This window comes from Rhinoderma darwinii, chromosome 8 (assembly GCF_050947455.1).
Source record: "Rhinoderma darwinii isolate aRhiDar2 chromosome 8, aRhiDar2.hap1, whole genome shotgun sequence".
Lineage (NCBI taxonomy): Eukaryota > Metazoa > Chordata > Amphibia > Anura > Rhinodermatidae > Rhinoderma > Rhinoderma darwinii.
The window spans coordinates 103,793,270-103,817,702 of NC_134694.1; the positions used below are offsets into that span (position 1 = coordinate 103,793,270).

Genomic DNA, 24,433 nt, shown 5'->3' on the forward strand with positions numbered 1-24,433 from the left:
ACCATCCTATACACTAGAATTTTTAAAAAGGGTCATCCAGTTCCAATCGGACATGAGGCGTGGAGAGACGCTAGTGCACACTGGGCCGTAGAGATGCTGAGGCAACCGTCTGACGCCCAGAGGATATTGCGCAGGAGACCTATACTCATTTATAGGACCCATGCATGATGCTTTCCGGATGTCGTGTGTACCGCCCAGCGAGCGCTAGGGCCTCTCCACGCCCAATGTCTGATTACGTGGGAGATTGGAATTGAACACCAACATTCACCTTTGAACATCATTTTACATTTTTATGTAGACTCATTCTATACATAAAGTTCAGTAACTTTGTAAATACATTTAATTACTTATCTTAGACCGAGCCTGAGCTTCAGCCTGTATTATACTCCAGAGCTGCGTTCACAGGCTTCAGAGCTGAAATATCCCAGCATTCCTTGCGGTTTAAACATCTGCACAGAACTTTTCTAAATTATTTCACTTATGTGACATGTTGCCTTTAGTCTTGTGTAGGAAACCGTATATGTCCCCCTGCATTATAGGACAGTTTGCAAAATTGCGAATGCAGCTCCGGGATATAATACAGGATAAAAATCGGGCTCAAAGTTATATGATTAAAGCAATGTTTTTACAAACCTCTTTATGTAGTGATCATACATAAGATATTACATCAGAGCTATACACAAGGTTGCGGCTTTTAATCCAAAAAGTACCTAGAACGACATGGAGCCAAAAGACCACACCAAGTATACAAAATTCTTTATTATCCATTACTTAAACATAATATGCAAATATAAAAGTCACAATAATAGAATTCTGCATAAATTACGTCATCATGCACAAATGGAAACCTGAACAGCGTGAGTCATTAAACAAAATGGTTACAAGATATCTTTGTAGGTACAGACGTAAAAACCTCTATGTTACCAATACAACACACAAGTAAACCACAAAGACTGAAGAGACATCAGAACAAAGAAGCTATACATAAAGAGCAAAATGTGTATGTATGTATATTATATAGGAAGGGCATGCACGGCACCCCGATGCACTTCCGCATAGCGTGCGTCTCAATTGTAAGGGGTTTTATACTTGGTTCCAGTCAATACAAACAGTTAAAGGGATGGACCATTAGGACAACCCCTATCTATATACACTATTGGGGCATATGAACGTCATAAAGGAGGGGTGCCATTCCTCAGGACCCCCTCTATCAGCCGGAGCGGAGAGCCACTGCAAACAGCAGCTCCCACTCTGGATGGCTCAGCTCGGCCATGTATTACACGATGGCACCAGACCCGGAAGTCCATGTAAGTGGTCTCTTGGGAGACGCATGGGTTAGACATGATGATGTGGTTTCCATTTGTGCAGAATGACTCTTTCTTTGGCATTTTATTATCGTGGCTTATATAAAGTAATGGATTACTAAATATTAATTAAAAGGTTGTATTTGGTTTCATCAAACAAAAGCTTATTGCTTGAATAATGAAAAGTTATGCAATTTTCCAATATTCTTTCCGCATCGATTCCTCACAGCTCTTTTTAACATCTCTGCTTGCAGTCATTGAATAGGAAAATTCATTCTTTACTTCCAGGGTATACAATTCTGTCCTTGATCATGTGATGGAAACCGGTGTGCTGCTTGCTTGTTTAACCACCTTTAACAAGCGCACACTCGTTTGGTCCAATTTCAAGTAGCAATGATCGTTAAGAATGGGGAGGAACAATGGAGTGATCGTTCGTCCCTATGCATTTCCATCATGTCGGCAGAACACTTCCGGTTTACACAGGGAGATGCGCTGCTGACTAGCGACAGTTTTTTTGGCCGCATAAAAATGTGATCAGCCGAGGAAGGAGTGCTGGCTCGTTCATCTTTGCTTGAACGAGGGCAATGAATGATCGGGAACGAGCAATCATACGAACGCTCATAATTCCGATCATTGGCCCATGTAAAAGGGCCTTTACACTGCAGTTATCAGAGATTTTTATCTACTGGAAGTAAACAATGAAGGTTGCTACTGAATGACAGCAAGCAGAGATCTTAAAAACCGAGAGGAATGGATACAGAAAGTATATTGCAAACTTGTGTAACTTTATATTATACAAAGAATAATATTTTTGTTTTCTAAAAACCAAAACACCCCTAATTCTGTATACGTACTCTGATGTAAATACTTTTTATAATTAATGTGATGTTTAAACTAGTCAACTGGTCTTTAAAACGTATTATTTAAAAAAAAAAAGATAAAAACAGGAGATTCCTCCTTTGGCAGCTTTCCTTAGGTCTCAGGACTCCTCAAGGTGCGGGTTTCTTATTTACAACCAAAAACAGGGCAACGATAAGCCGATGAAGGAGCAAATGGTTCATCGTCTGATCTGCGTAAACAGGGAGACGCGCTGCCAACATGATGGTAATACATGGGGACGAGTGATCGTAGTAACGAGCGCTCATCCCCGTACATAACCAATCATTGCTCCTTGTGAAAGTGGCAAATGAGTGTCGATCAGCGAGCGTTGATCGGCGCTCGTTTTCGCGGCCAATATCGGGCCATGTGATAGGACCAGTGGTGCCACACCTATAACTATTCAAGATCCTAAAAGTACAGCATTTACAAATAAAATTGATATTGTGGTTTCTACAGGGTTAAAGAGTGTCACAAGTACAGATGTTTTTAAATGAGGGCATCTACAAAACACACGAATGCAGGTAAACCAATGGGTGTATTTGTATAGATGAAATGACCGCCAGGCCGGGGGCAGAAATATGAAGCTGGTGCGTGGTGTATGTGACCAGAGCTCAGCATCTCTCTGCTTCCCAGAATTCATGGGGTGCAATGAACAAGAGGACACACTGCAAAGTCCCATCCCAAAAAAACAGACAGGAGTGATATGTGCTATTGAATATAGCGTGTGTTAAACATGGTCTACCTGACCAGATATTCAGGGGGTGGTTTAGTAGGTGCCGGCTTCTTTTAGGGCAATCTTAGAATTGTATTTAAAGTGGTTAGTAACAAATGCCTCTGGAGTTCTTTTAACGAAGAATGGTGAATAAATACACATAACACATGTATCCCTTATACACAGGATGAGGGATACATGTGTGATCGCTGGGGGTCCGACCGCTAGCGATGAGGAGAATGGGGGCTAAAGTCTCCCAAAATGTTCCATGAGAATGGAGCGCATGCTCAGCCAGAGCTCCATTTATATCTATGGGACTTCCGGGACCGCCGTCTCCGGCAGCTTCATGAAAATTCACAGAGCGCTGGTCGAGCATGCGCACCAGCGCTCCATTCTCATGTTTGTGGGAAAACCCCTTTAATAGCGTCCGATATTAGGAAAAAATGGTCTGACCCCTCTTCTTCCCCTAGATACAGTGCCACTCCTGCTCATGCTCAGTGGCTGGTATTACAACTAGAACGGGGATGAGTTGTAAAACCAGGCGCAGCGCAAACAAAATTGGCACCATTTCTGGGGGGGTAGAGAAAAAAGCAGACCCAGTTTGATCATCTTGGACAAACCGTTATTGGAAGCATCTCACCTTTGCTGTAGGGCACATACCTTGCAATTAACCTTATGCGGACACCGCTGAGAGTACCCACACTGAATACTAGCAAGATATAGGTGCAGCAGCCTGTCATAACATACCCGTTTTAGTTCCTACTATTAACACTTTCTTCATAGGGTCAATGAACTGCAATTCTGATTAAAATCAGCTGCACTGGACTGTTCGTAGATGCGGTGTAGTTGCTTGACAATATTGCGGCGTTCAACACCAGTATAAAAGAAACCTCTTTCATATTCGGGTTATGGATTTCTTTATTGATTGACGTTCCAGCTCTCAAACCCTACTGATAGAGTTTGATTTGCTGTCTGCTCAAACAGCATTTAAATGATTAACTCAGCAATCAGTCAAATAAAGCAAACCCAGCATTTAACCAACACTGTTGCTTTATTGAAGACTTACTGACCTTAAGTCTCTGCACAATCTCCCGGACATCTTCTGCATTCCCGTCAATTGCCCGTATTAATATATGATCACCTCGGCCATAAAAGATCTTCAGGGACAATGGCTCTGGGGTCCACCCAATGACATCAGCACAGTAACAGTTAAAGACCACTTCTTTTGTGGCAGTCTCAATCAGGACCATGAACTCATTTGAGATGCCCAATGCACACTCGGTCTCAGCTGCCTGAGAAAAGTCTTGAGCCATCACTCGCCAACACAAGGCACCAGAACTCTGCAGCTCGGCACCGACCCGCGCCTTTGTCCTTTCTTTCTTCTTCGACGTCAGCGAGATCAGGTTAAATTTACCCGTGGTGTCAATAGGAGTATTGGTCACATAGTTCTCTGCCAGGTCCTTTAAGTATTCCTGTCTTGTACGAGTAGCCATAGTGTGGAACTTGTCTGACTTGTGAGCCGCATTCTCAGCGTTGATCACTTTAGCCAGGAGAAAGTCACGAAACACATCGGATTTATGGAATGTGACACAATTAGGAATCGGAGGACCAAAGGGAGGGACGTCTTTGGATCTGGTCACTGCCACTCTGTGAGGAATAGGTCAACCAGCATTAGTATGAGGGGGGACAATAGAATAGGAAAGAGGAAAAAAAATAAAATAAATGTGAGCCCACCTGTAGCAGACACTCTCCGTGCACGGCTCATGAGCCCGGACAATGATAAAGACATGCTGGAAGTGTGAGCGAATGTTCTGGGGGGTAAAAGGCAAAGCTCCCGGCTCCTGGAAGATGACGGTCACTATATCGTTACCAATGTGTCTTTTCCGAAGAAGCTGAAAAGAATAAAGAGCAGAAATAACGTAGACAATAAATTATTGTTGTCCAGTCGTGTTCATGACTAGTAAACCATGGATTATTCAGGCTAGTCAGGTTAGATCTCATACGCACAGCCATACGCAGGAGGCTGTATAGAGGTACACAGACTCCCTGCGGTTCTGTACACCGGCGCCACATTATTCTTCTCTAGAAGTACTGCTTCAAAGTCCGTAATACGGTACCCGAAGGAGCACGCCACCACCTTTGTATGTGTCTGTATAAAGTCAGAGCATACCATTGTACAGTAAAGAGTTATAGAAATATATGGGTGCTATATAGAAGCTCCGTACAACTTGGGAGGTTTAACGTTGCCTTAGGATTACCCCTCACACAATTGTTATTTTACGTCGCAGTATTAAGTATTATTTCACGATAAGAAGCAATATCTCCCCACACAGAAAATATTTGGAATATTTGATTCTTTATAAAGGCTACTTTCTCAATTTCCCCCAGTACGTGTAGTAATTACCTGTTGCCGGTTGTTTGGGGTGTACGGCAGCATTGTGGATACATGAAACATCATCTCGTAGTCCTGATAGTTGGTATACAGAGAGTGTGTCCCAGTGGAGTCCGCTAAGAGAACGCAAGAGACCGGTCACTTCACACATCAGGGGAGAATATCAAATATACAACAACGCTACTATAGTCATACATATACTAAACAGAAATGGCATTACAGCTGGAGTAGAAGTGGCCATCACATACATATCACATCTGCGTACGTGCGGCTGCTCAGCCACTACTCACTCTTGGTGTCCAGCTGAGCCGCATACTTGCTGAATCCTCGAAGGCAGACCTTCTCCCCTAGTAAGGACAAGAATTCCTCAAAGGCCGGTCCCGCGCTCTCGTTGTTGTACATCTCCTCCTCTGAGCTCTGACCGGCTTTGCAGTACAGGATCCCCACCTTGTGTTTTCTGCAGAGCTGGAAAAATAATGTATTTTAGAGTCACGGCTGCTTTAAATACTGTAGTCCCCCAATACACGACTGTCTTACTCAACATTGCCCCTTCTCCGAAACATTTCTATACGGATCACACATCAAAGTCTACATGTTTCAATGTAGATAAGACATCCTTCTCTCTTATTGGTGATGATAAATTAGTAGTGTTGTCCATACCTTGCAGCAGCTTTCCTTTCTTTTCAATTAGGACATATGGATGTTAATATAGGAGTCGCACTGGAGAACCACTAACTAGCCGCAGCTCTCCCATCCTTCCATGTATTAAAGGTGTTTTCCCACCTTGGACATTTATGACACATCCACAGATATCACCTCTCTGTAGAACAGGCCTCCTGACCCCCATCCTATTGTCTCTCTCTCTCACTGCTCTGCGGCCACTGACTTAAGAGGTGGTTGGGCGTATGAAAAATGCAGCGCTCGCTAACCTACGTTGCTTCTGTAACTCCTATAGAAGTGAATAAGAGTTAGGCAAAGGCAGTTCCGTAGCTCCCATTCACTCCTATGGGAGCTGTGGAGAGAGCTGTTTCCTTACTCCCGACTACCTAGCCAGAGAGAGTAGTGAGAGCAAAAGAAGGTAGGACAGGGGTCAGTGGACCCCATTCTAGAGATAGGTGCGGGTCCCAGAGGTGGGGCCCGCATCTATCAGACATTTATGGTATGTCCTGTGGATATGCCATTAATGTCCGTAATGGGAAAACCCCTTTAACTGAATGAACTCCATGTAATATCACATTTCTCCTGTAGTGGCCACTGCAGGGAAGATATCTGGCTAGTTGCAGACTCCCCTTGGCAAAATCCCCTCTTTGCCGGGGGATCTTGGGAGCGCCACCCGTATCGATTAGTTGACCGCTGCAGCGTCTCCTATATTTAAGGGGTAGTTTGTGAGGAGTAATGACCACTGAAATAAAGGGTTGTTTATTACCCATACTCCTTATATTTTCAAGCACTGTTCCAAAATGAGTTAACACCAACGTTATCCTATCTGTACTGACCGAACATCCAGAAGTCGTTTTTCAATAAATCCCTTTGATACCGTTATATTTTTTTCCAATCTGTATCTATGTGGCCTAATTTTATTAAATCATTAAATTCTCCTAAAAAGGTCACACTGCCGAACTTCAGTCATATTACTAAGCAATGAACAATCAGTCTCATCATTCTCTTCACTGCACTCCCCCAAGAAGCTTTCCTCAACAATGAAATAACACATACACATCCCCTCCAATATAACCAATCAAGAAGTCAATCCCTTCTGCTTTCTAGTTCTCTCACGTCATATGGTAATATAAGAAATAACCGATAAAAAATAATAATAATACTCACCCCTTGTTCATCCAGCTTGAGAAGCTGCTCCGTAACTTTGGAAGAATTCACAGCAAGTCGTAGACAGTGAATATTAAGCTCGGGGATCACAGCCTCTAGGACGTCTTTGAGGGGCAGCCCTCGCACCGTACCGTGCTTTGCAGTGGATGGCACCGCATCCTCGTGGATCATACCTCTCAGGGTTACCAGCTGTTATGAGAAATAGAAGAGAATAAATAGAACAGTGACCAGCGATCAACGTGCCAAGATTAAAAGGAATTATAACAAACATGGTCACATTATTCCTGGCCGGTTAGAATACCATCATGATAGTCAGCAGTCATTTTCTGAACACAGGTGAATATAAATGCGTAGATTTAGAGTATTACTGGCCATGGACATTAGAGAGGTGTCAGATAAATAATGACTCCGCTGACAACTACCACCATTCGCCACCTGCGATAACATAACATTTCCCGCTTGACCACCTTAAAGTTGTCCATTCATCTAAGATCGTGGTCAGCCAAATAACAGGACAGCCGACCGCTATCCCTCCCAACCACCTCTTCATACACACGCACGCTCGGCTGAGCATGGATGTGTTCTCAATGGGAAGAGGCGAATAAGCTGCTGCCAGACACCTGTGGCGGCGGCTTACCTCCAGTGACAACAAAGGATCGGGCATATTGAAATCCAAGACACCCAATCCTTCTTTCTTGGGGGAACAGTCGGGACACCCCTACGCACATTAGATGGTCGGCTGGTCTTGCTAAAATCGGTGGATTTGGCCGACGTACATCCAAGGTGTATGGGCACATTAACTCAAATTAGCGTTATACATTTAGCACAATAGTTAGGGGGGGAGGGGAATCAAGAAACACTGGGAAAGTGGGAAATGCATTAAAATGGCATCACGTGTATGGCTGCCTATGCAGTAAGAGGTGTCACACTGATATTAATTTAGGGTAGAATGTTTTAGCACATGAAGGGTTTACATTTTGCAATAAACATCGTGTTAAAATTGTGCCACCGAGACTGGCAACATAAAGGTGGGGGGAGACCAGGGGAGCCAGAATAAAAACTGCAAGGATGAGCTCAACCTGGCAGCCGAGAAACACGGACGAGCCTGCAGTCCCCATTACATCTTCCATCTTTTCTCCCTAGTAGCTACAAAATGTTATATACGGGAACTTTTCTTTATATTATTCATCCCCTTGATCACATTTGGGGGGTTCCCTCCTACAAGGGTGAGTAGATTAGCAGATATATACTCCACCCCTGCACTGAATCAGGACATTTGTCGACTCTGCGGCTCTGGTGTTCACCGGCTTTTTGATTTCTTCAGTTCTGGTGGTTATGTGAAGATGTGGGCATGTAAACATAGACTCATGCACTTATGTTTATAAACTCTGCACATCCTGAACTTGTATTATTAGTAGATGTTTTGCATCTCAGGCTCCGCTTGGGTCAGACTTTTAGCCACAAACATCGCTTTTTATGCCTTTTTTACACTATATTACACTTTGATGCAAAACGCCATAAAGGTGCCCATGAGTGTAAAGTGCTGGATGGCATTTTGAGAATGTGCCGGGTGCCTACTTCAGAAAACATGTCGGTATTTGGGCGTCTTTTTTTTTTATTTTATAATTTGGGTTTGTGTATAGCAAAAATGCGAAAGTTGCTGCGGCAGCAAAAGGGTTAAATAGCCCCCTTGTTAATTAGTTGCTTTACAGCAACAGAACATTGTACAACAGACACCGCTGTGACCTGAACTGCCCAACCAGCCGGCGATCACTTTGATCGCATCCAATGGTCAAGTCTTCTCTGCCGTTCTCACCCGCAGCACTGGCCTCTCCTTATAGAGTATCATAATGAACACCTAGAGAAATGACCTCTACAAGGAAATACATTTTATTAATTAAGTATAAGGGGTTCGGAGTGTCAAATCCAATGCCGTGTCTGCATGGTAAAAAGTAAAAATTCAGAATGGGGCAGAATGGCAGCGACAGATTTAAGCCTTATGGAAATGGCAATGTTGTACCCACAGAGGCTGTATGGAAGTGGCGCCACACTACTGAACTATACTGCCATATTGGGAAGAATGCCTCATTAATGCTGCACCATTATCACCCCGTGTGAATATACCCAGATACTTTATAGAAATTAAAAAATTCATTTTGAATGTAGAAGTAATTTCTGTAAAAATTAGTATGATCGAAACGCTTTACGCCCACTGCCATCTTACCTCGCTGGTCCGGAGGATGATCCTGTACTGGTACTGTGGACCATGATCCTTGCTTTCTTCCAGTTTGTCCCTTTTCAGACTCACAGCAGCGGGTCCCAACTTCTCATCTATTCCAAAGTAGTTACAGTGCTCTAGAAGAGAAAGTCACAGAGATGAGCCCAGCACCAGGTAACGAATAGTCAATGTGTAAATGAGTTATCACCCGGCCCCACAATGGGGGAGAATATCCACTACTGAGCAGAAACCGTCAGCTTTTCAGGAGGCAAGACCACTCTGCTACATTATTAATACAAATACTAGATTATTGATATTACATTAGGAATAAATGACAATTCTTTTCCTGTACAAATATACAGAAAGAGAATATTGTTCCAGTGCAAACGATGAGTATTCATAACGTTAACTAAGCTAAAAAAAATACATTTTTATCTTAAGGCGGGATTCACACGACCGGGTCGTTCCCGAGCCCGAGTATCGGCCGGTAAAATCTGCCATTTTGCCCGGCCGGTTTGCATTAAGTTTTGCATCCGTGCCGGGCCGGGCAGATCCGGACAGTGACATCAGCGGCAACTCCTGAAGGGGAATCCCCATGTGTTCGGGGGTTCCGCTTCAGGAGTTTCCCCTGATGTCACTGCCCAGATATGGACAGAGACATCAAGCGCTCTGTCCAGGAGCGGAATCCCCGAAAACACGGGGATTCCGCTCCTTCAAGGAGCTAAAGTGCGGCTAGCACATAGCAGAGCGGGGAGATACCTCCCTGCTCTACTATAGTGGCGTCGCTACAGTAGTAGCAGCAGCTGCAGCTGCTAGCGGCGCCATCGAAGGTGTCGCCGGGCCAGGGTGCTTTTCAAGCAGGGGAAGGGAGCCAGCGCAGCGCTCCCTTCCACCTGCTGTACACCCGGCCCTGCCACACAGTGTACAGCGATGCCATTCGTCAGAATGGCATCAACTCCTCCTCCTCACATGCACTCTGCGCTGTGAGGAGGAGGAGAGAGAGCGCAGGCTCCGGAAAACCCGGCCATCACTCGGGACACATCCCGGTGATGGCCGTGTATTGCCCGGCCCCATAGACTTCTATGGGAGCCGGGTACCCGGGTGAAGATAGAGCATGTCCTATTTTTTGACGGCCGGTTTTTCCGGCCGTCAAAAAATCGGTCGTGTGAATAGCCCCATTAGGGTTCTATTATTCCTAATGCAGCCGGGTGCCGGCCGATTTATGAACGGCCGGCACCCGGCCGGGAAACCCTGCCGTGTGAATGAGGCCTTAAAAAAACTGATCAAATAGCATAAAAATAAATTAAAAAAATCACTGGAATTGCCACAATACGGCCACATGTCCACGTTGCGTAATTTGGTCCACATCAAAACCGCAGCTCAACTCAGGTAAAATCTGCACTTAATGGTGCAATTTTTTTATGGGTTTTTAGGTGCGTTTTTTATGATGCGGAAATGGATTTTATGCTATGTATTTTGGTGCATAAAATGGATATGTTGCGGATTTTAAAATACTCACCGCAAGTCCCTTTACGTGCCCAAAAATTCCGCAGCACGTAGATAAGATTTCTTGGTACTGTGTAACGCTGCAGATTTGCCGCAGAAAAGCCTGCACGGCAAACCTGCACGTAATGCGCATCGTGTGCATGCGGCCTACCTCAGACAAAATCTCCAACTAGGAAACTACTTACCGTTCACTGTTCTGTAGAAAAAAAAAAAGCCACAATTCATTAAGCAAAGATTTAGGAAACGGTAGCGATGGCTCCAGTATGGAGGCAGCTGGGATAAAATGCACTGTAACCTGCAATATACTAAGAGCAACCCTAACATGTCTGTTTTAGTTAACATTTGCTTACCCCATAAAAAAGCAATTCTGGAGCTTCGCCAAAAAGTGTGGAAACTACGACAGAACCGGATAGCCCCATTATTAGGGCCTGTTCACATCAGCGTCACCCTTTCGTTCATGGCTTCCGTTAGACCTTTCCGTCGGAGGAACCCATGAACGGTAAGGCAAACGGAAACCATAGCATTCCTTTGCATTACTATTGTTTCAATGGTAATGCTTCCATTGCAAATGGTTTCAGATCATTCCTGTTCCGTAAGGTTTCTGGTTTTTTTTCGGAAACAATGATAATGCAAAGGGAAGCTATGGATTCCGATTGCCTTACCGTTCATGGGTTCCTCCAACGGCAAGTTCTAATGGAACGCATGAACGGAAGGGTGACGCTGATGTGAACAGGCCCTTAGGTCGGTGGGACCTGACGGACGCCGGTCGCTTCCATCATGCAATGATGCAGTTGTTAAAGGGGTTGTCAACGACCGGACAACTGATGACCTATCACCAGGATAGGTCATCAGTATATGATCGGTGCGGGTCAGATACCCGGACCGATCTGCTGCCTCCAGGCGCCGGATGTTTTGAACAGTATGCAGTAGGTGGAGTCGGAAGCAGATGACTCCAACCACAGCATAGCGGCCGTTCTGCAGAACTGAATAGAATAGAGCAGAGCTGCGGTTCTGTAGAACGGCCGCTATGCAGTTGTTGGAACCATCTGCTTCCGGCACCGTACATTGCATACTGTGCAATGACATCCGATCCCCGCAGGCGGCCGGAACAGATAGTCTGTGCGGGGTCCAGGTGTCGGACCCACACCGATCATATACCGATCATATACTGATGACCTATCGTGGGGAGTGGGGATAGTCCATCAGTTGCCTGGTGGGGGGCAACTCCTTTAACAGAGCCTAACAAAGGAGCGACACAGAGTAAATACGCTCCAGAATAGCTATTCCATGGGAAATAGAAGTAATTATTAACCCAGATGTGTCATGGGAGCGCACAGGTCCTCATTAAAGTAGACCTGTCGGCTGTCCGGACGCGTTTGTTTTAGAAAACACTTCTATTCCCCATGAGATAGCAATTATTTCTTAGACGTCTGTATTGTGTCGTTCCTCAGTTATTCCTCTGAGAAATGTCTGAACAAATTGACAACCAGGTGTTACCATTCCTCTTGTCATAGAGGCGTGTCCTTACAAAGCCTGGCACGGTCAGTTCTGAATGGACAGTACCACACTGTGTAACTACATGCCCCCAACTGATAACACCCAGCTGTCAATTAATAAATTTCTAGGAGGAATAACAGAGGCACGGCAAAATGCAGAGTTCTCAGAATTTATTTTTTTTCTAGAATTGTTATTTTATGAGGAACAAAAGTATTTAAGAAAAGGTCACAGGCTCTTTAAGTAGCAGAATCACTACAAGCTATCCAAGGAAAGGTAACCACAGGGTCACACAACCTATGTTGCCCCTAAGGCTGTGTAAAAACTATCTATGGGACATTGGTCATAAATCAGCCCGCAGTCTGATGGCCAGTCGCAGGGAAACTACCAAGAATTTTATTTTCTTGTTGCTTCGGTTGCAGCTTTGCATCGCGCTTGATTGCAGGATCGGCTAGTGACAATACATTAGAGAATAGCTTTACCTAATAGACTAGACCTGGGTACCTGTAAACTGACGGTACTCTTTATAAAACTACGGTACAGGCAAATGTCAAGAGGTGCTACAGCTCGCTACAAGCAGTTTTGTATTCATAAACTTGAAACAATCTTCTTGACAGAATTGCCTGTAGAAAAGTTCTCAAAAATGCCTTCAAGGGGTCTCTGGAGAGAAAATGCTCATAGCCCCTGTTATTCTCGTGTAGTGGTGAGTGGGTCCCTGGAGGGTATATAGAAACGAACCAAACATTGCTAAACCTGGAATATTGTTATATTGGTCTCAAGTCCCATTACAACTTACTACTAGAGCTTTGTAAATCGGAGCAGCTCAATCGTTTCCCACTGGGGCCTCACCTGCCAGAATGGGGTCACCAATGTCCATGTACATTTTTTTTCAGAATTACTCAATTTATCTTAAAGGGTTTGTCCAGTCATAAGAAATTGATGGCCTATCCTCAGGATAGGCATTCAACATCTGACTGGTGGGGGTCCAACTCCCGGCACCTCTGCCAATCAGGTATTTGACGGGGCTTTGGCGCTGCTTCCCCTTACAGTATCAACTTCAATGGGATAAGGCTGTAATAATGCGAACCACCGCTACAAGTGTGATTCACAGTACGCGCAAATAAGGAATGAAGGGGAAGCAGTCCTTGTATAAGCGTCGCGGCACCTTCAAAACAGCTGATCGCCAGGCGTGCCGGGGATCGGACCCAACGCCGATCACATGTTGATGGCCTATCCTGATGATAGGCCATCAATTTCTTATGACGGGAAAACCCCTTTAAATCGTGAAGACCATTTAAAGAGGCTCTGTCACCAGATTTTGCAACCCCTATCTGCTATTGCAGCAGATCGGCGCTGCAATGTAGATTACAGTAACGTTTTTATTTTTTAAAAACGAGCATTTTTGGCCAAGTTATGACCATTTTCGTATTTATGCAAATGAGGCTTGCAAAAGTACAACTGGGCGTGTTGAAAAGTAAAAGTACAACTGGGCGTGTATTATGTGCGTACATCGGGGCGTGTTTACTACTTTTACTAGCTGGGCGTTGTGTATAGAAGTGTCATCCACTTCTCTTCAGAACGCCCAGCTTCTGGCAGTGCAGATCTGTGTCGTCACTCACAGGTCCTGCATCGTGTCGGCACCAGAGGCTACAGATGATTCTGCAGCAGCATCGGCGTTTGCAGGTAAGTCGATGTAGCTACTTACCTGCAAATGCTGATGCTACTGCAGAATCAAGTGTAGCCTCTGGTGCCGACACGATGCAGGACCTGTGAGTGACGTCACAGTGCTGCACTGCCAGAAGCTGGGCGTTGTGAAGAGAAGTGGATGACACTTCTATACACAACGCCCAGCTAGTAATAGTAGTAAACACGCCCCGATGTACGCACATAATACACGCCCAGTTGTACTTTTACTTTTCTACACGCCCAGTTGTACTTTTGCAAGCCTCATTTGCATAAATACGAAAATGGTCATAACTTGGCCAAAAATGCTCGTTTTTTAAAAATAAAAACGTTACTGTAATCTACATTGCAGCGCCTATCTGCTGCATTAGCAGATAGGGGCTGCAAAATCTGGTGACAGAGCCTCTTTAAATAATCATGTTACTAAACCAGAGATTGGTGCAACCATCAAAAGGCCAGAGCAGTTTACGGTCACTTGTCACAGACGAATGCTGCTCAAAGACATAGGCTAAAGCCAAATGCTGTTCATTCGGAAGAGGTCACTTGTTCTCCGCTAGTAACATACGTGACAGTCTCAGACAAAATGTGCACGTAGGGTTTAGTGTCACTTAAAGGTCTTGTTCAGAATTAGAAAAAAAAGGTGTGTGTTTATCCACAGAGACAGTGCCACCCTTTCCATAGGTTGTGTTTGGTACTGCAGTTCAGCCAATTCAAGTGAATAAACCTAAGGTGTAGGAGTAATTAAAAAAGGAGTGGAAAAAAATCCAACACGGCTGATTCATTCCTCCCCCAACTTAGTAATGGATCTAATCAATAAATCAATCCACATATAGCATGCAGAAATCCATCATGTGATTCTAGGTGTCAAATAAAGCAGCCAGAAGCAATTTTTAAAGGATGTCACGTTACAAAACCGATAGGCAGGGAGAGTGTAGCGTAAAAACCAGGTAAGAAGAGCCTGCTTGGCCGTTTGTAGCATTGCCTTTATGTAACGGTCTGTTCTGCTATATATCTGACAGGTATCCTTCTTCCCCATGAGATACTATATACATAAACAGAAACAATCCCTGAGGTCTCTCTTGCTAATAGGAAGCAGGTTTGATAATAAAATGACATTATCTTAATTAGGCCATACAGCTACACATTACGCATCTTCATTTTTCATTAATCTAATGAGTCCCAAATAGCTCTGCCGTAGTAAGTAAAGCATTAGCCGCAAGACACAAAGAGACTTCGCAATTAGACAGTCGCCAAGACCTCTGGGTGGAAGTTATTATTTTCAGGCATCGTCTCGTTAACCTGGCATATCAATACTTTGTTCCTACATCAGTCACCTGTCAAAGGGTTGGTGCTACGTGGGGCCACTATCTAGGCTCTCGAAATGGTGTTCGTATAGCTGCACTATGTAAGAAGTCATGTCAGAGGTCCTCGGCATCATCATGAGATTTCATAACAATTTTGATTGGCAGACTAGGTTGTCCGGTTTAGAAAAAAAATAAAAAATAATATACCCTATTAGGTAATTCAGAGTTAATAGTGGGGCGGGGGCCAATGTTCAGGATCCCCATTTCTTAGCCAGAGTGAAGACCGGATACAAAGGGTGTCTCTCGCTCTGGACCTGTCCTGTATTACATAGAAGACCCATTGATATGAATGGCCACTGTGTAATGCTTAATATGCCCTGCGGTGGTGCTGCAGAGAAATTGAACACTTACTGCCAGGTTTCCCCACAAATTCCATTGCTAGGACAGGGGGACACTTTGTGACCTATTGTCAAAGGATCCTTCTAACAAGTAGGGATTGTCCAAAGTGGAGTCGACCTTTAAAAGATAAATCAATCCAAAATCAAGACTGGAGAGTATAAGAAAAACATACTAAACCACCTTTGACGCCTTGATGGATAATTATGTTTATTTTTATGTGAATGGGGCTGAGCTGCAATACCAAAACATAGCCTATGGACAAGAGTGGAGCTGTGTCGGGGGGGGATCTTATAACAATGAGGTAGGCCCCAATCTCTTCATAGTAGAATGGTAGGGACCACTAATTAGTCCTGTCTAATGCATCCATGGGCTTACTGAACAGGACAAAATACGGTGCCCGTACGGACTAAACATGACGCTAGTACCGTATAATTCAATATAGATTCTATAAACAAGCAAATAAAAAAAAAAAACTGACAACCCCTTTAAACAATATTAGAGAAAAGAACCATGACCGTACCTTTCCCGTGAAAGTAGTCTTGGAAATACCGGGCTCCCGAGTCCACATGTTCTATACTGTAGTGTTTTAATCTCCCTTGTGTCTTCTGCATTTCCTTGGAAACTTCCAAAACCGATATGCTGGCATTGGTACAGTATATAGAAAGAGAGGGCTCCAAAATACCCCCTTCAGTTCCATTCGGAGAACCAGCAGAAGCCTTGGAAAAGCTCACATTACGCTCAGACATCCCACCTGTCTCATTTCGGAAATGTGGACAGCTGAGAAGAAGGTCATTACTGTTATTGTCTCCCATGTCAAAGTCCAGGTTCTCTTTAAAGTTCAGGTCTTCAGTGCTGGCAAAACTTGGGTCCATAGTGCCAAGGGTAAAGGCTTTCGAAACTGCTAAGGACACAGCCGATGCAGCAGAGGCTCCAGTTGTAGTGTTACGCCTTTGGGCAACATAGTTCCGGTTGGCTGCAACTTCATTAAGGTCAAAGAGCATACTCTGCACATCATAATGGGCAAAAGATTTTGGGCAGAACCAGGGCTTATGACTTTCATCCTGTTCCACAAATGACTTACCCATTTCATTCTCACTTTTATTGGTTCTCAATTTGCGAAAGATTGAAGAGTCATTGGACTCTCCTTTAGTGGCTCGTTTTCGTTGCTTATCCTTTAACGTACCATCATCTTTCTGATATTGTCCGTTACGTAAATCTGTCCTGGAGCTTGATGCCAAGTGGAGATTCGAAGCAATGCTTGAATCCTCATGGAGAAGACCACTTCCCCTAATAGGCGACTCACTTCCTTTGTCATGCTTTTCATTTCTTAAGTCTTTCAGCATATCATATAAGCTCTGTTCTGAAACACCTTGCACGTTAATAGAAGATGTGCTCCCATACTCTCTGAAGAGAGGCATCCCATTGCTTAGCTTTGAGCCCCTGGGCTCCAAAGAGACATCAACGTCACATTCACTTAGTGTGGTCTCACTATTGCTTCTATTCCGAAGAGTGATAAATGTCCGACCAGGAGACCTCGGCCATCCATCTAAAAACTCCACGTCTTTAGACCTCTTTCTCGAAAGTCTATGAAAGCCTCGAAATCCTGGAGAACCCCCATTGGTCTGAAAATGTTGTCCATTTGGAAAGCTCCTTTGCAGGTAGAACTCGTTCGGTCCTTCCATCTCCCTTGATGGGCTAGGGGTCATTGACTCTTTTTGAGTGTCCTTTTTTGGAGGCCAGTCGGCAATCCTGGCACGCACTCCCATTTTCGGCATTGCTGGAGTGATAGAACTAAACTTTGATGCATCTGTTGAGTGTTGCATACCATTGCTGTTCTGAACCCACACACCTTGTGGATAATAATCCAGTCCACGGACAACAACATCATTCGCTCTCATGGATGTCCCACTGGCCTCCACTCCATCATTTTGGTAGGGTCTGTAGCTTGTCATGCTCCAATACAGATATAAATATCCGTATAGAGCAAAATTGTATCAAAGTTCTTTGTTAAGCCAAAGTGCAGTACCATTATTAGGACCTTGTCTGTGCAAATTTACATAAAGTAATCTGTCTCGATACAATAGCGATCACACGCATGTCCGTGGAGATGCCAGATCATTTCAGATGAATCTGCAAGAAACAAAAATGTAGCGCAATTATAACCCTATGAGAAAACAAATAACATAGCTACCAGCAAGTGACATGTCAACATTAGGATTATTTTTTTACTGAGCTTATTATTCACATCCAGAATACAAAAAATAAATAAATAAATAAATACTGAAAAACAGCCAAGAAAAACAGATACAAAATATAATGAGAATCAAAAGACAAATATAGGGATTAAATGGGAGTGGTATACTAGAACATAAATATATATTGGAATATCATAATATTAGGGCACTGTTCCCACTAGCCTCATGGCGTCCATTAGTCACAGTTAGACCCTCGCTAATAATGGGGTCATCAGTCAAGCGTTCGTTACTTATGATGGCAGGAATAAAATTGCAGGTTACGCGAGTTGTGTCCTTAAAAGAAATACTGGAACAGCCCACAGAACGCCAGACGTAGGATCCCAACTCGTATGTGAACAGAGCCTATAAGTATATAGGATTTACACCAATGGTTGCATGAAGAAAAAATAAAAACAAAGTGATATATATGTGTGTATATATATATATATATATATATATATATATATATATATATATATATATAGTTATAGTGTCACTATTGCAGATTAAGCAGGTATGATGAAGAGTGATGGCTCAGCATTCAAGTGAAGACTGGAGCCAGAGACTATTACATGACCGAGAAATGCTAGATGATCAGACTACCCGTTTGAAACCATAAATTAGACTGGGATGGCACCGTAATTTTGACTGGGATGGGACTCTTTAAAACAATAAATGGGACTGGGTTGAGCCGTCATGACTCATGAAGGAGAAACGGACTGGATTATTTAAAAAGTGAAGCTCCACTTTTGAGTTACACTCTTCTCTATACATTAGGATTTTGCTTTTCTAGAAATTCTCTTTTCTTCTTTGACTTGTTCCACTGGTCAGAGGACTGTCTGTATGCAGTCCCTAGTGGCCCCTAACATGGTCCTGCAACTTTGGCCGCACTTGTGTAGTTGCATACTAATTTCTTTTAGCGGTTGGAGAATGTGAGGTGCATCCTGACCGGCCACATCTTTGGAGCTAAATCAGATGGCTCCGACTCCGCAGTACATGTCCAGTATGAGACAGAGCATCCTGCAATGTATTCAAGGCCCCCAGGTCCAGTACAGGAGCCAGCAGTGTAGGAACCCTTAAAGCTGAAGCATGAGACCGAGAATCCTCAGACGTTGGGGAACAATCGAATTACTTGATGTGTTATTAATATTTGCTATTACCACCATGGCACTGGTCACCACATTCCTGCACAGACATCAGTGTCTTTGAAATCAGAAATAAATTAGGGGCTTCCGCTTATCCGACTGCCAAGACCGTTCAGAGTTTGGCATCGGGAACGCTGAGGGCCATTCACTCACTGTCTAATTAACCTAAAAAGATCATTATGGAATGAAGAGGGTGGGGGAGGGGAGAACGTTATGATGAGATATTAACAGGCACTGTGCCCTTGTTAAGCAAGGATGATAAGCAAAAATTATATACAGAAAAGTGAAGCTCTGACAGACGAGAGATGACACTGCAGGGCACCAACTCTCAAACTTTCTTCTTCGACACGGTCGTAGAGCCTGGCCCAGCACAGAAGCAATGATATTTGACATGTTACATGCACTAATGCCATGATTATACTCAAGACTGGTACACCAGCCTCAAAATAAGGTTATTAATACATGGACAGAAGAATTACCAACACTGAGATATTGGCTTGCTGGGTTGGGTATTAAAGACCATGTACACGACCCTATTACGGATGCGTAATATGGCACTCATAGAAGTCTATGGACCTATAATAGTTCTTCAGTACGCCTCTAATTTTATACTGAGGCGGCACATAGCATGCCTAGAGCTCCGCAATATGGAAACATAGGGACTTTGTATAGTGCTGTACAGCGTCCATGTACTAGACCATAGGTGTACGTTACCCCCAGACGAAGGCTTACGGGCCGAAACGCGCGTCGGGGTGGACGCCAGTCACTTACATCCTGTCATGGGTAAGAGACATGTGCACATTTTGCACAGTTTACTAAGATATATCTCCATTCTCGGTCACTCGCTGTATTTGTTCTCCTTGGAACTGTGATGTATTACTGTCCTAGACATACTGTGCAGATTAATTACCAATATTTATATACTTTTGTTGCATTTGTCTCCCAGTACCTCTTAAGTGACCCATGGTTGGCTGTTTGTACACCATTATGACTGTTATTTAACACAGGTGTGCTCAGTCTGTTTGCACAGCGTTGCTCTGTGAGACATGTGTTCTGGCTGTCCATTGTTTCCTGTGGTTCACATCTCTATAAATTTTACATATGTGTTTATTTTTAATTTGATTCAATAAACGTTCATATTTTTTAACCCATTTCTCGTGTGTCAGACTCCTAGTTATAGGTTTTGTTGTATATTTAGCGGGTCCACCGTTACCGCCATGCTTATTTTGGGCCTGAGGCTCGGTTCCCGTTAGTGTCCGCACATCATTGTGATGGGCCATCAACCATGAACTTTCTAGGGAACTGTTTGGTGTCCTCCATTTAGGTATAGCATAGGTGTACGTTAGTTAGTCTTGTATTTAGTTTATTACGCGTTTTTAGTCTTGGGATATAACTGCCCAAACCGTACCTATGTGGGGGTGTGATTTTACACACAGAATTTGTATTCCATTGGAACATGCGACAGAAAACAATTGCAGTGAGCGGCATTGCATGCCATATTATAGATCCCTCACATTATGCACTACAAGTCCACACGGCTACTGTTTTATGACTCCGTGCACGTGACGTCTGTAGATGCATGAGCCCCGAAGCCTAATAGAAGGAACCGCCAAGAAGAGAGGAGAAATGAGGATGAGAGAAGAGAGGTTGTATTTCTAAGCAGCCTGGGTGACTCTCTGACTACATGAAAGCCATGTAACTGCTATAAGTTAGCTACTTCCTGAACCATGTAGAGGTCAGAGGAATACGGAGATGGATTTTCCAGCATAGAGTTTCTTTAAAGTTCCGAGAAACAGATTAATAAGTTAAACAAAAATAGATATTGGGATGCACTCCTCAATCAATTGGCGTGGTGCTAGTAAGGTAGGGACGAGAATCCCACAATATTGAAAATATACAACCCCAGCACTCACAGAGGTACGCAAAAGATCCAGATGCAAACAAATTTAAGTTTTATTGCAACAAAAGATGGTAAAGTTGAGGTGGAAAGCGACTTGGTAAAGACGTTTCGGCCGAACCTCGGCCTTTGTCACGGTCGCTGTAAGACGATATCACTGGTATGGGTTGTCCGCCGGATATTCCCTGTGTGAATATCCGGCGGACAACCCATACCAGTGATATCGTCTTACAGCGACCGTGACAAAGGCCGAGGTTCGGCCGAAACGTCTTTACCAAGTCGCTTTCCACCTCAACTTTACCATCTTTTGTTGCAATAAAACTTAAATTTGTTTGCATCTGGATCTTTTGCGTACCTCTGTGAGTGCTGAGATTAATAAGTTAAACTTTCGTTACAAAGTCAAACCTGCACCTTCTACCTTCTCTACCCTCTTATACGGTTTTTCTGCACCTGTTCTAGTTATGCGCTGGACTGTTCGTATTACTTACACCCTTCACTGCGTTTGAAAGCCTAAAAGATCGATATCCGCACAAGCATGAAAGCTCTGAAGTCAATAACAATAATAGATACGAAAGGTTTTAAATTTCAAGAAGAATACTGATGCATTATCTGCCTCTTGGATACTTTGATACCATATTAGTAAAAAAAAAAATCACTGTTTTATTGGACAACATTTTGCTGCACTAGAGCCCGCTGCCACAGTAATCTACCCATGACTGACTGCGTGTACTGGCAGGAGAGCACAAGGACAGCACAAAGGGGGAAAACCAGCAGGTGACACCAGATACAACTGCGGCAAAGCATCACGCCACTTACAAAATGTAGCACTTGTTGTGTTGCGATGCTGCCGAAAACTTTTAAGTTTGAAAAAAATTAAACAAGATCTAGTACTTCATATATGTAATCAAAATTAGTGGCAGAAATAAGTGGCAAAACCAGATGGTACATAATTAGGTAGCCAGTGAGACGTGGTAAAATCGTGGCATTACTGAAACTCGTGTACTACCTCAAAGGAATCCTAAGACCGAATGCACACGCTGCGTATTACGTGTGGTTTTGCCGCGCGTATTCGCGTGCGGCAAAACCACAGCGTAATACAGAACCAGAAAAGTCTATGAGATTCCAGGTAATCTCGTGTCCACGCTGCAGTATTTTTCGATATGTAAATTCACCCGCGGTGCATATTTTCGAAACTGCAGAATGTCAATTTATCTCGAGATTCTGCTTGTAGTTCTTTTCAACAAGTTTTATTGAGTTTTTACAACAAAGTAAGGAAATATATTGCATAAACACAAGAAAAAAAAAGGGGGGGAGATAGAGATTCTGCTTGTAGTTCTAAAGAAATATGCAGCAAAACCCGCAGCATTAAAACGCAGCTATTTTTTTCTGCTGCAAAACGTAAAAACCGCACTGAAAAACGGTGCGTTTTTTCCCTGCAAACTTCTTGCAGTTTTGCGGTGTATTTTCCACAGTAACATACGCAACGTGTGCATGTTATTCCAAAATGGTCTGTATTTTTACAATCATCGCATTTTGCCCGCAACTTTTCCTCTCATTGGGAGACCTTGAGGTCGGGTGCGAGTTGCGGTAACACCATGATTTTACTAGCACTCGCATCCACCAAAAGTCATTGTGGAGTCCTCGCCGAAAGTACAATGGGGAAAGTTTATAAAGACCGACCACATTCAAGTTATTTTCAGGGGCCTTTTTGAAAATAAAAGAAGCAACCTGGTGATGAAGTACAACTGCGCCACTTTTCCTTTGCACCAGTATTGATAAATCTCCCCTCAATGTGACTGCGGTCAGTACCCGACTAAAAATCGTGGAAATTAGTTATTAGGGTATTTGCACACACAAAATAGTAATAAAAAAAGAGTCTCAAAATACGGAGCTGATTTCAAGGCAAAACAGCTCCTGATTTTCAGACATTTTTTAGTCAAAGTCGCGTTTTTCGCAGCATTTTTAACGGCCGTGTTTGGAGCGGTTTTTCTATAGTTTATGAAAAACGGCTCCAAAAATGGCGGAAGAAGTGACATGCACTTCTATTTCGCAGGTATCTTTTTACGCGGCCGTTTTGAAAAACGCCCCGTCGGAACAGAACGCCGTTTTTCCCATTGAAATCAATGGGCAGGTGTTTGGAGGCGTTCTGCTTCCGATATTTGAGCCGTTTTTCGGGACGTTTATGGACCGAAAAACGGCTGAAAACACTGCGTGTGACCATACCCTTATAATGAAGAGGTCTCTCAAAAGGGAATGATTATTCTTGTGGACATCCAGCTGGTAGGGAGTCTTAGGACACGTTCAGACGTGGCGGAGATTTTCAGTTGCAGATTTTGCCGCAAATTCGCTGTAATTCCGAAAACAAATCTGCTGCATACTTGATGGTTCATCCAGACGTGGCGGATTTTTCCGCGGACTTGCCGCAAGTTTCAGTCTTTGCATTGCAAAGGCTGAAATCCGCAGCAATAATCTGCTACAGACTGAGCATGCTGCGGAATGTAAATTCTGCACCGCAAGTTATTTTCCACACCATTGTTGTCTGCAATAAGTTAGCTAAAAAGCTATAGAAACCAAAGAAAGAAGAAAAAATTCTGCTGCGGATTTCCCCTGCAGTCTGAACGTGCCCTTAAGGGCAATGCTTCTTGGTAAAAAAAAAAATGCACAATATAGTTCTAAAGAAGGACTCTCTTCTCCTAAAGACTGTCTCTCTAGCACCACCTATAGGTAGCTACCCTGTAATTGAGTGTCCGACCTCTTAAAAATAAAATCCTTGAAACATGACATCTGTAGACAGAACTGAATTCCCGATGGTTACTCCTCATACGTACAAAATAGGTTTTTCGGTCAGAAGTTTTATTGCGGCAAATTATTTAATAATCACCTTCACAACTTATGGCGCAGTCACACTTTTACTATGTCATCCTGCAAGTTTTTAACCCATGCTGGTTATGTATTGTTTTAATAGGGCAGACTAAAAGAGGGAAAAAGTGTAAGTAAAAACAGTGATTTTGTTTTCCCGTTGATGCCGTACTTGAAGAATTTATTTTTTTTTTTACAAACTACGCTGCCGTTATTGGTGGCGAAGACTGGATGCATTAACGTATGGTTCTTCATACAATTTGAATTGGTCCGACAGAATAGATTTTCATGGGAAATTCTATTTGAGGCAAAAATCTATACAAATCAAATTTTTGCCAACTGTTGAACGTTTAATTGTAGCAATAACCACCAGCAGCTGGAACACAAAAATGCTCAAGCTGAATTAAGAACGGAATTTTTGCTCTTCTTGTATCCCGGACAATAAAGGAATATCACGGTGACCCAATTTTCTGTACTTTTTCCCACACTTTTCATCTAATGGAGTAATGACAATGTATTTACATGGAAAACGTGAAAAACCGAGCAATCTGCTATTGGCATAGAAGCAGAAGAGAGCAGG

At 43.4% G+C, this 24,433-nt stretch overlaps 1 protein-coding gene across 8 annotated transcripts in view; it reads right to left on the bottom strand.

The window, feature by feature from the left end:
- The window catches only part of SIPA1L3 (signal induced proliferation associated 1 like 3), a 114,048-nt gene that overhangs the window by 24,650 nt on the left and 64,965 nt on the right, over positions 1 to 24,433 (bottom strand). For all 8 annotated transcript variants that reach the window (XM_075836068.1, XM_075836075.1, XM_075836074.1 and 5 more), the window contains 7 exons: positions 16,239 to 17,848; positions 9,339 to 9,469; positions 7,115 to 7,303; positions 5,578 to 5,752; positions 5,300 to 5,403; positions 4,630 to 4,787; positions 3,966 to 4,542 (listed from right to left, as the gene is read on the bottom strand). In XM_075836068.1, coding sequence (XP_075692183.1) covers positions 3,966 to 4,542; positions 4,630 to 4,787; positions 5,300 to 5,403; positions 5,578 to 5,752; positions 7,115 to 7,303; positions 9,339 to 9,469; positions 16,239 to 17,670 — 2,766 coding nt within the window. In that variant the 5' untranslated portion in view covers positions 17,671 to 17,848. The remainder of the gene's footprint in view (positions 1 to 3,965; positions 4,543 to 4,629; positions 4,788 to 5,299; positions 5,404 to 5,577; positions 5,753 to 7,114; positions 7,304 to 9,338; positions 9,470 to 16,238; positions 17,849 to 24,433) is intronic.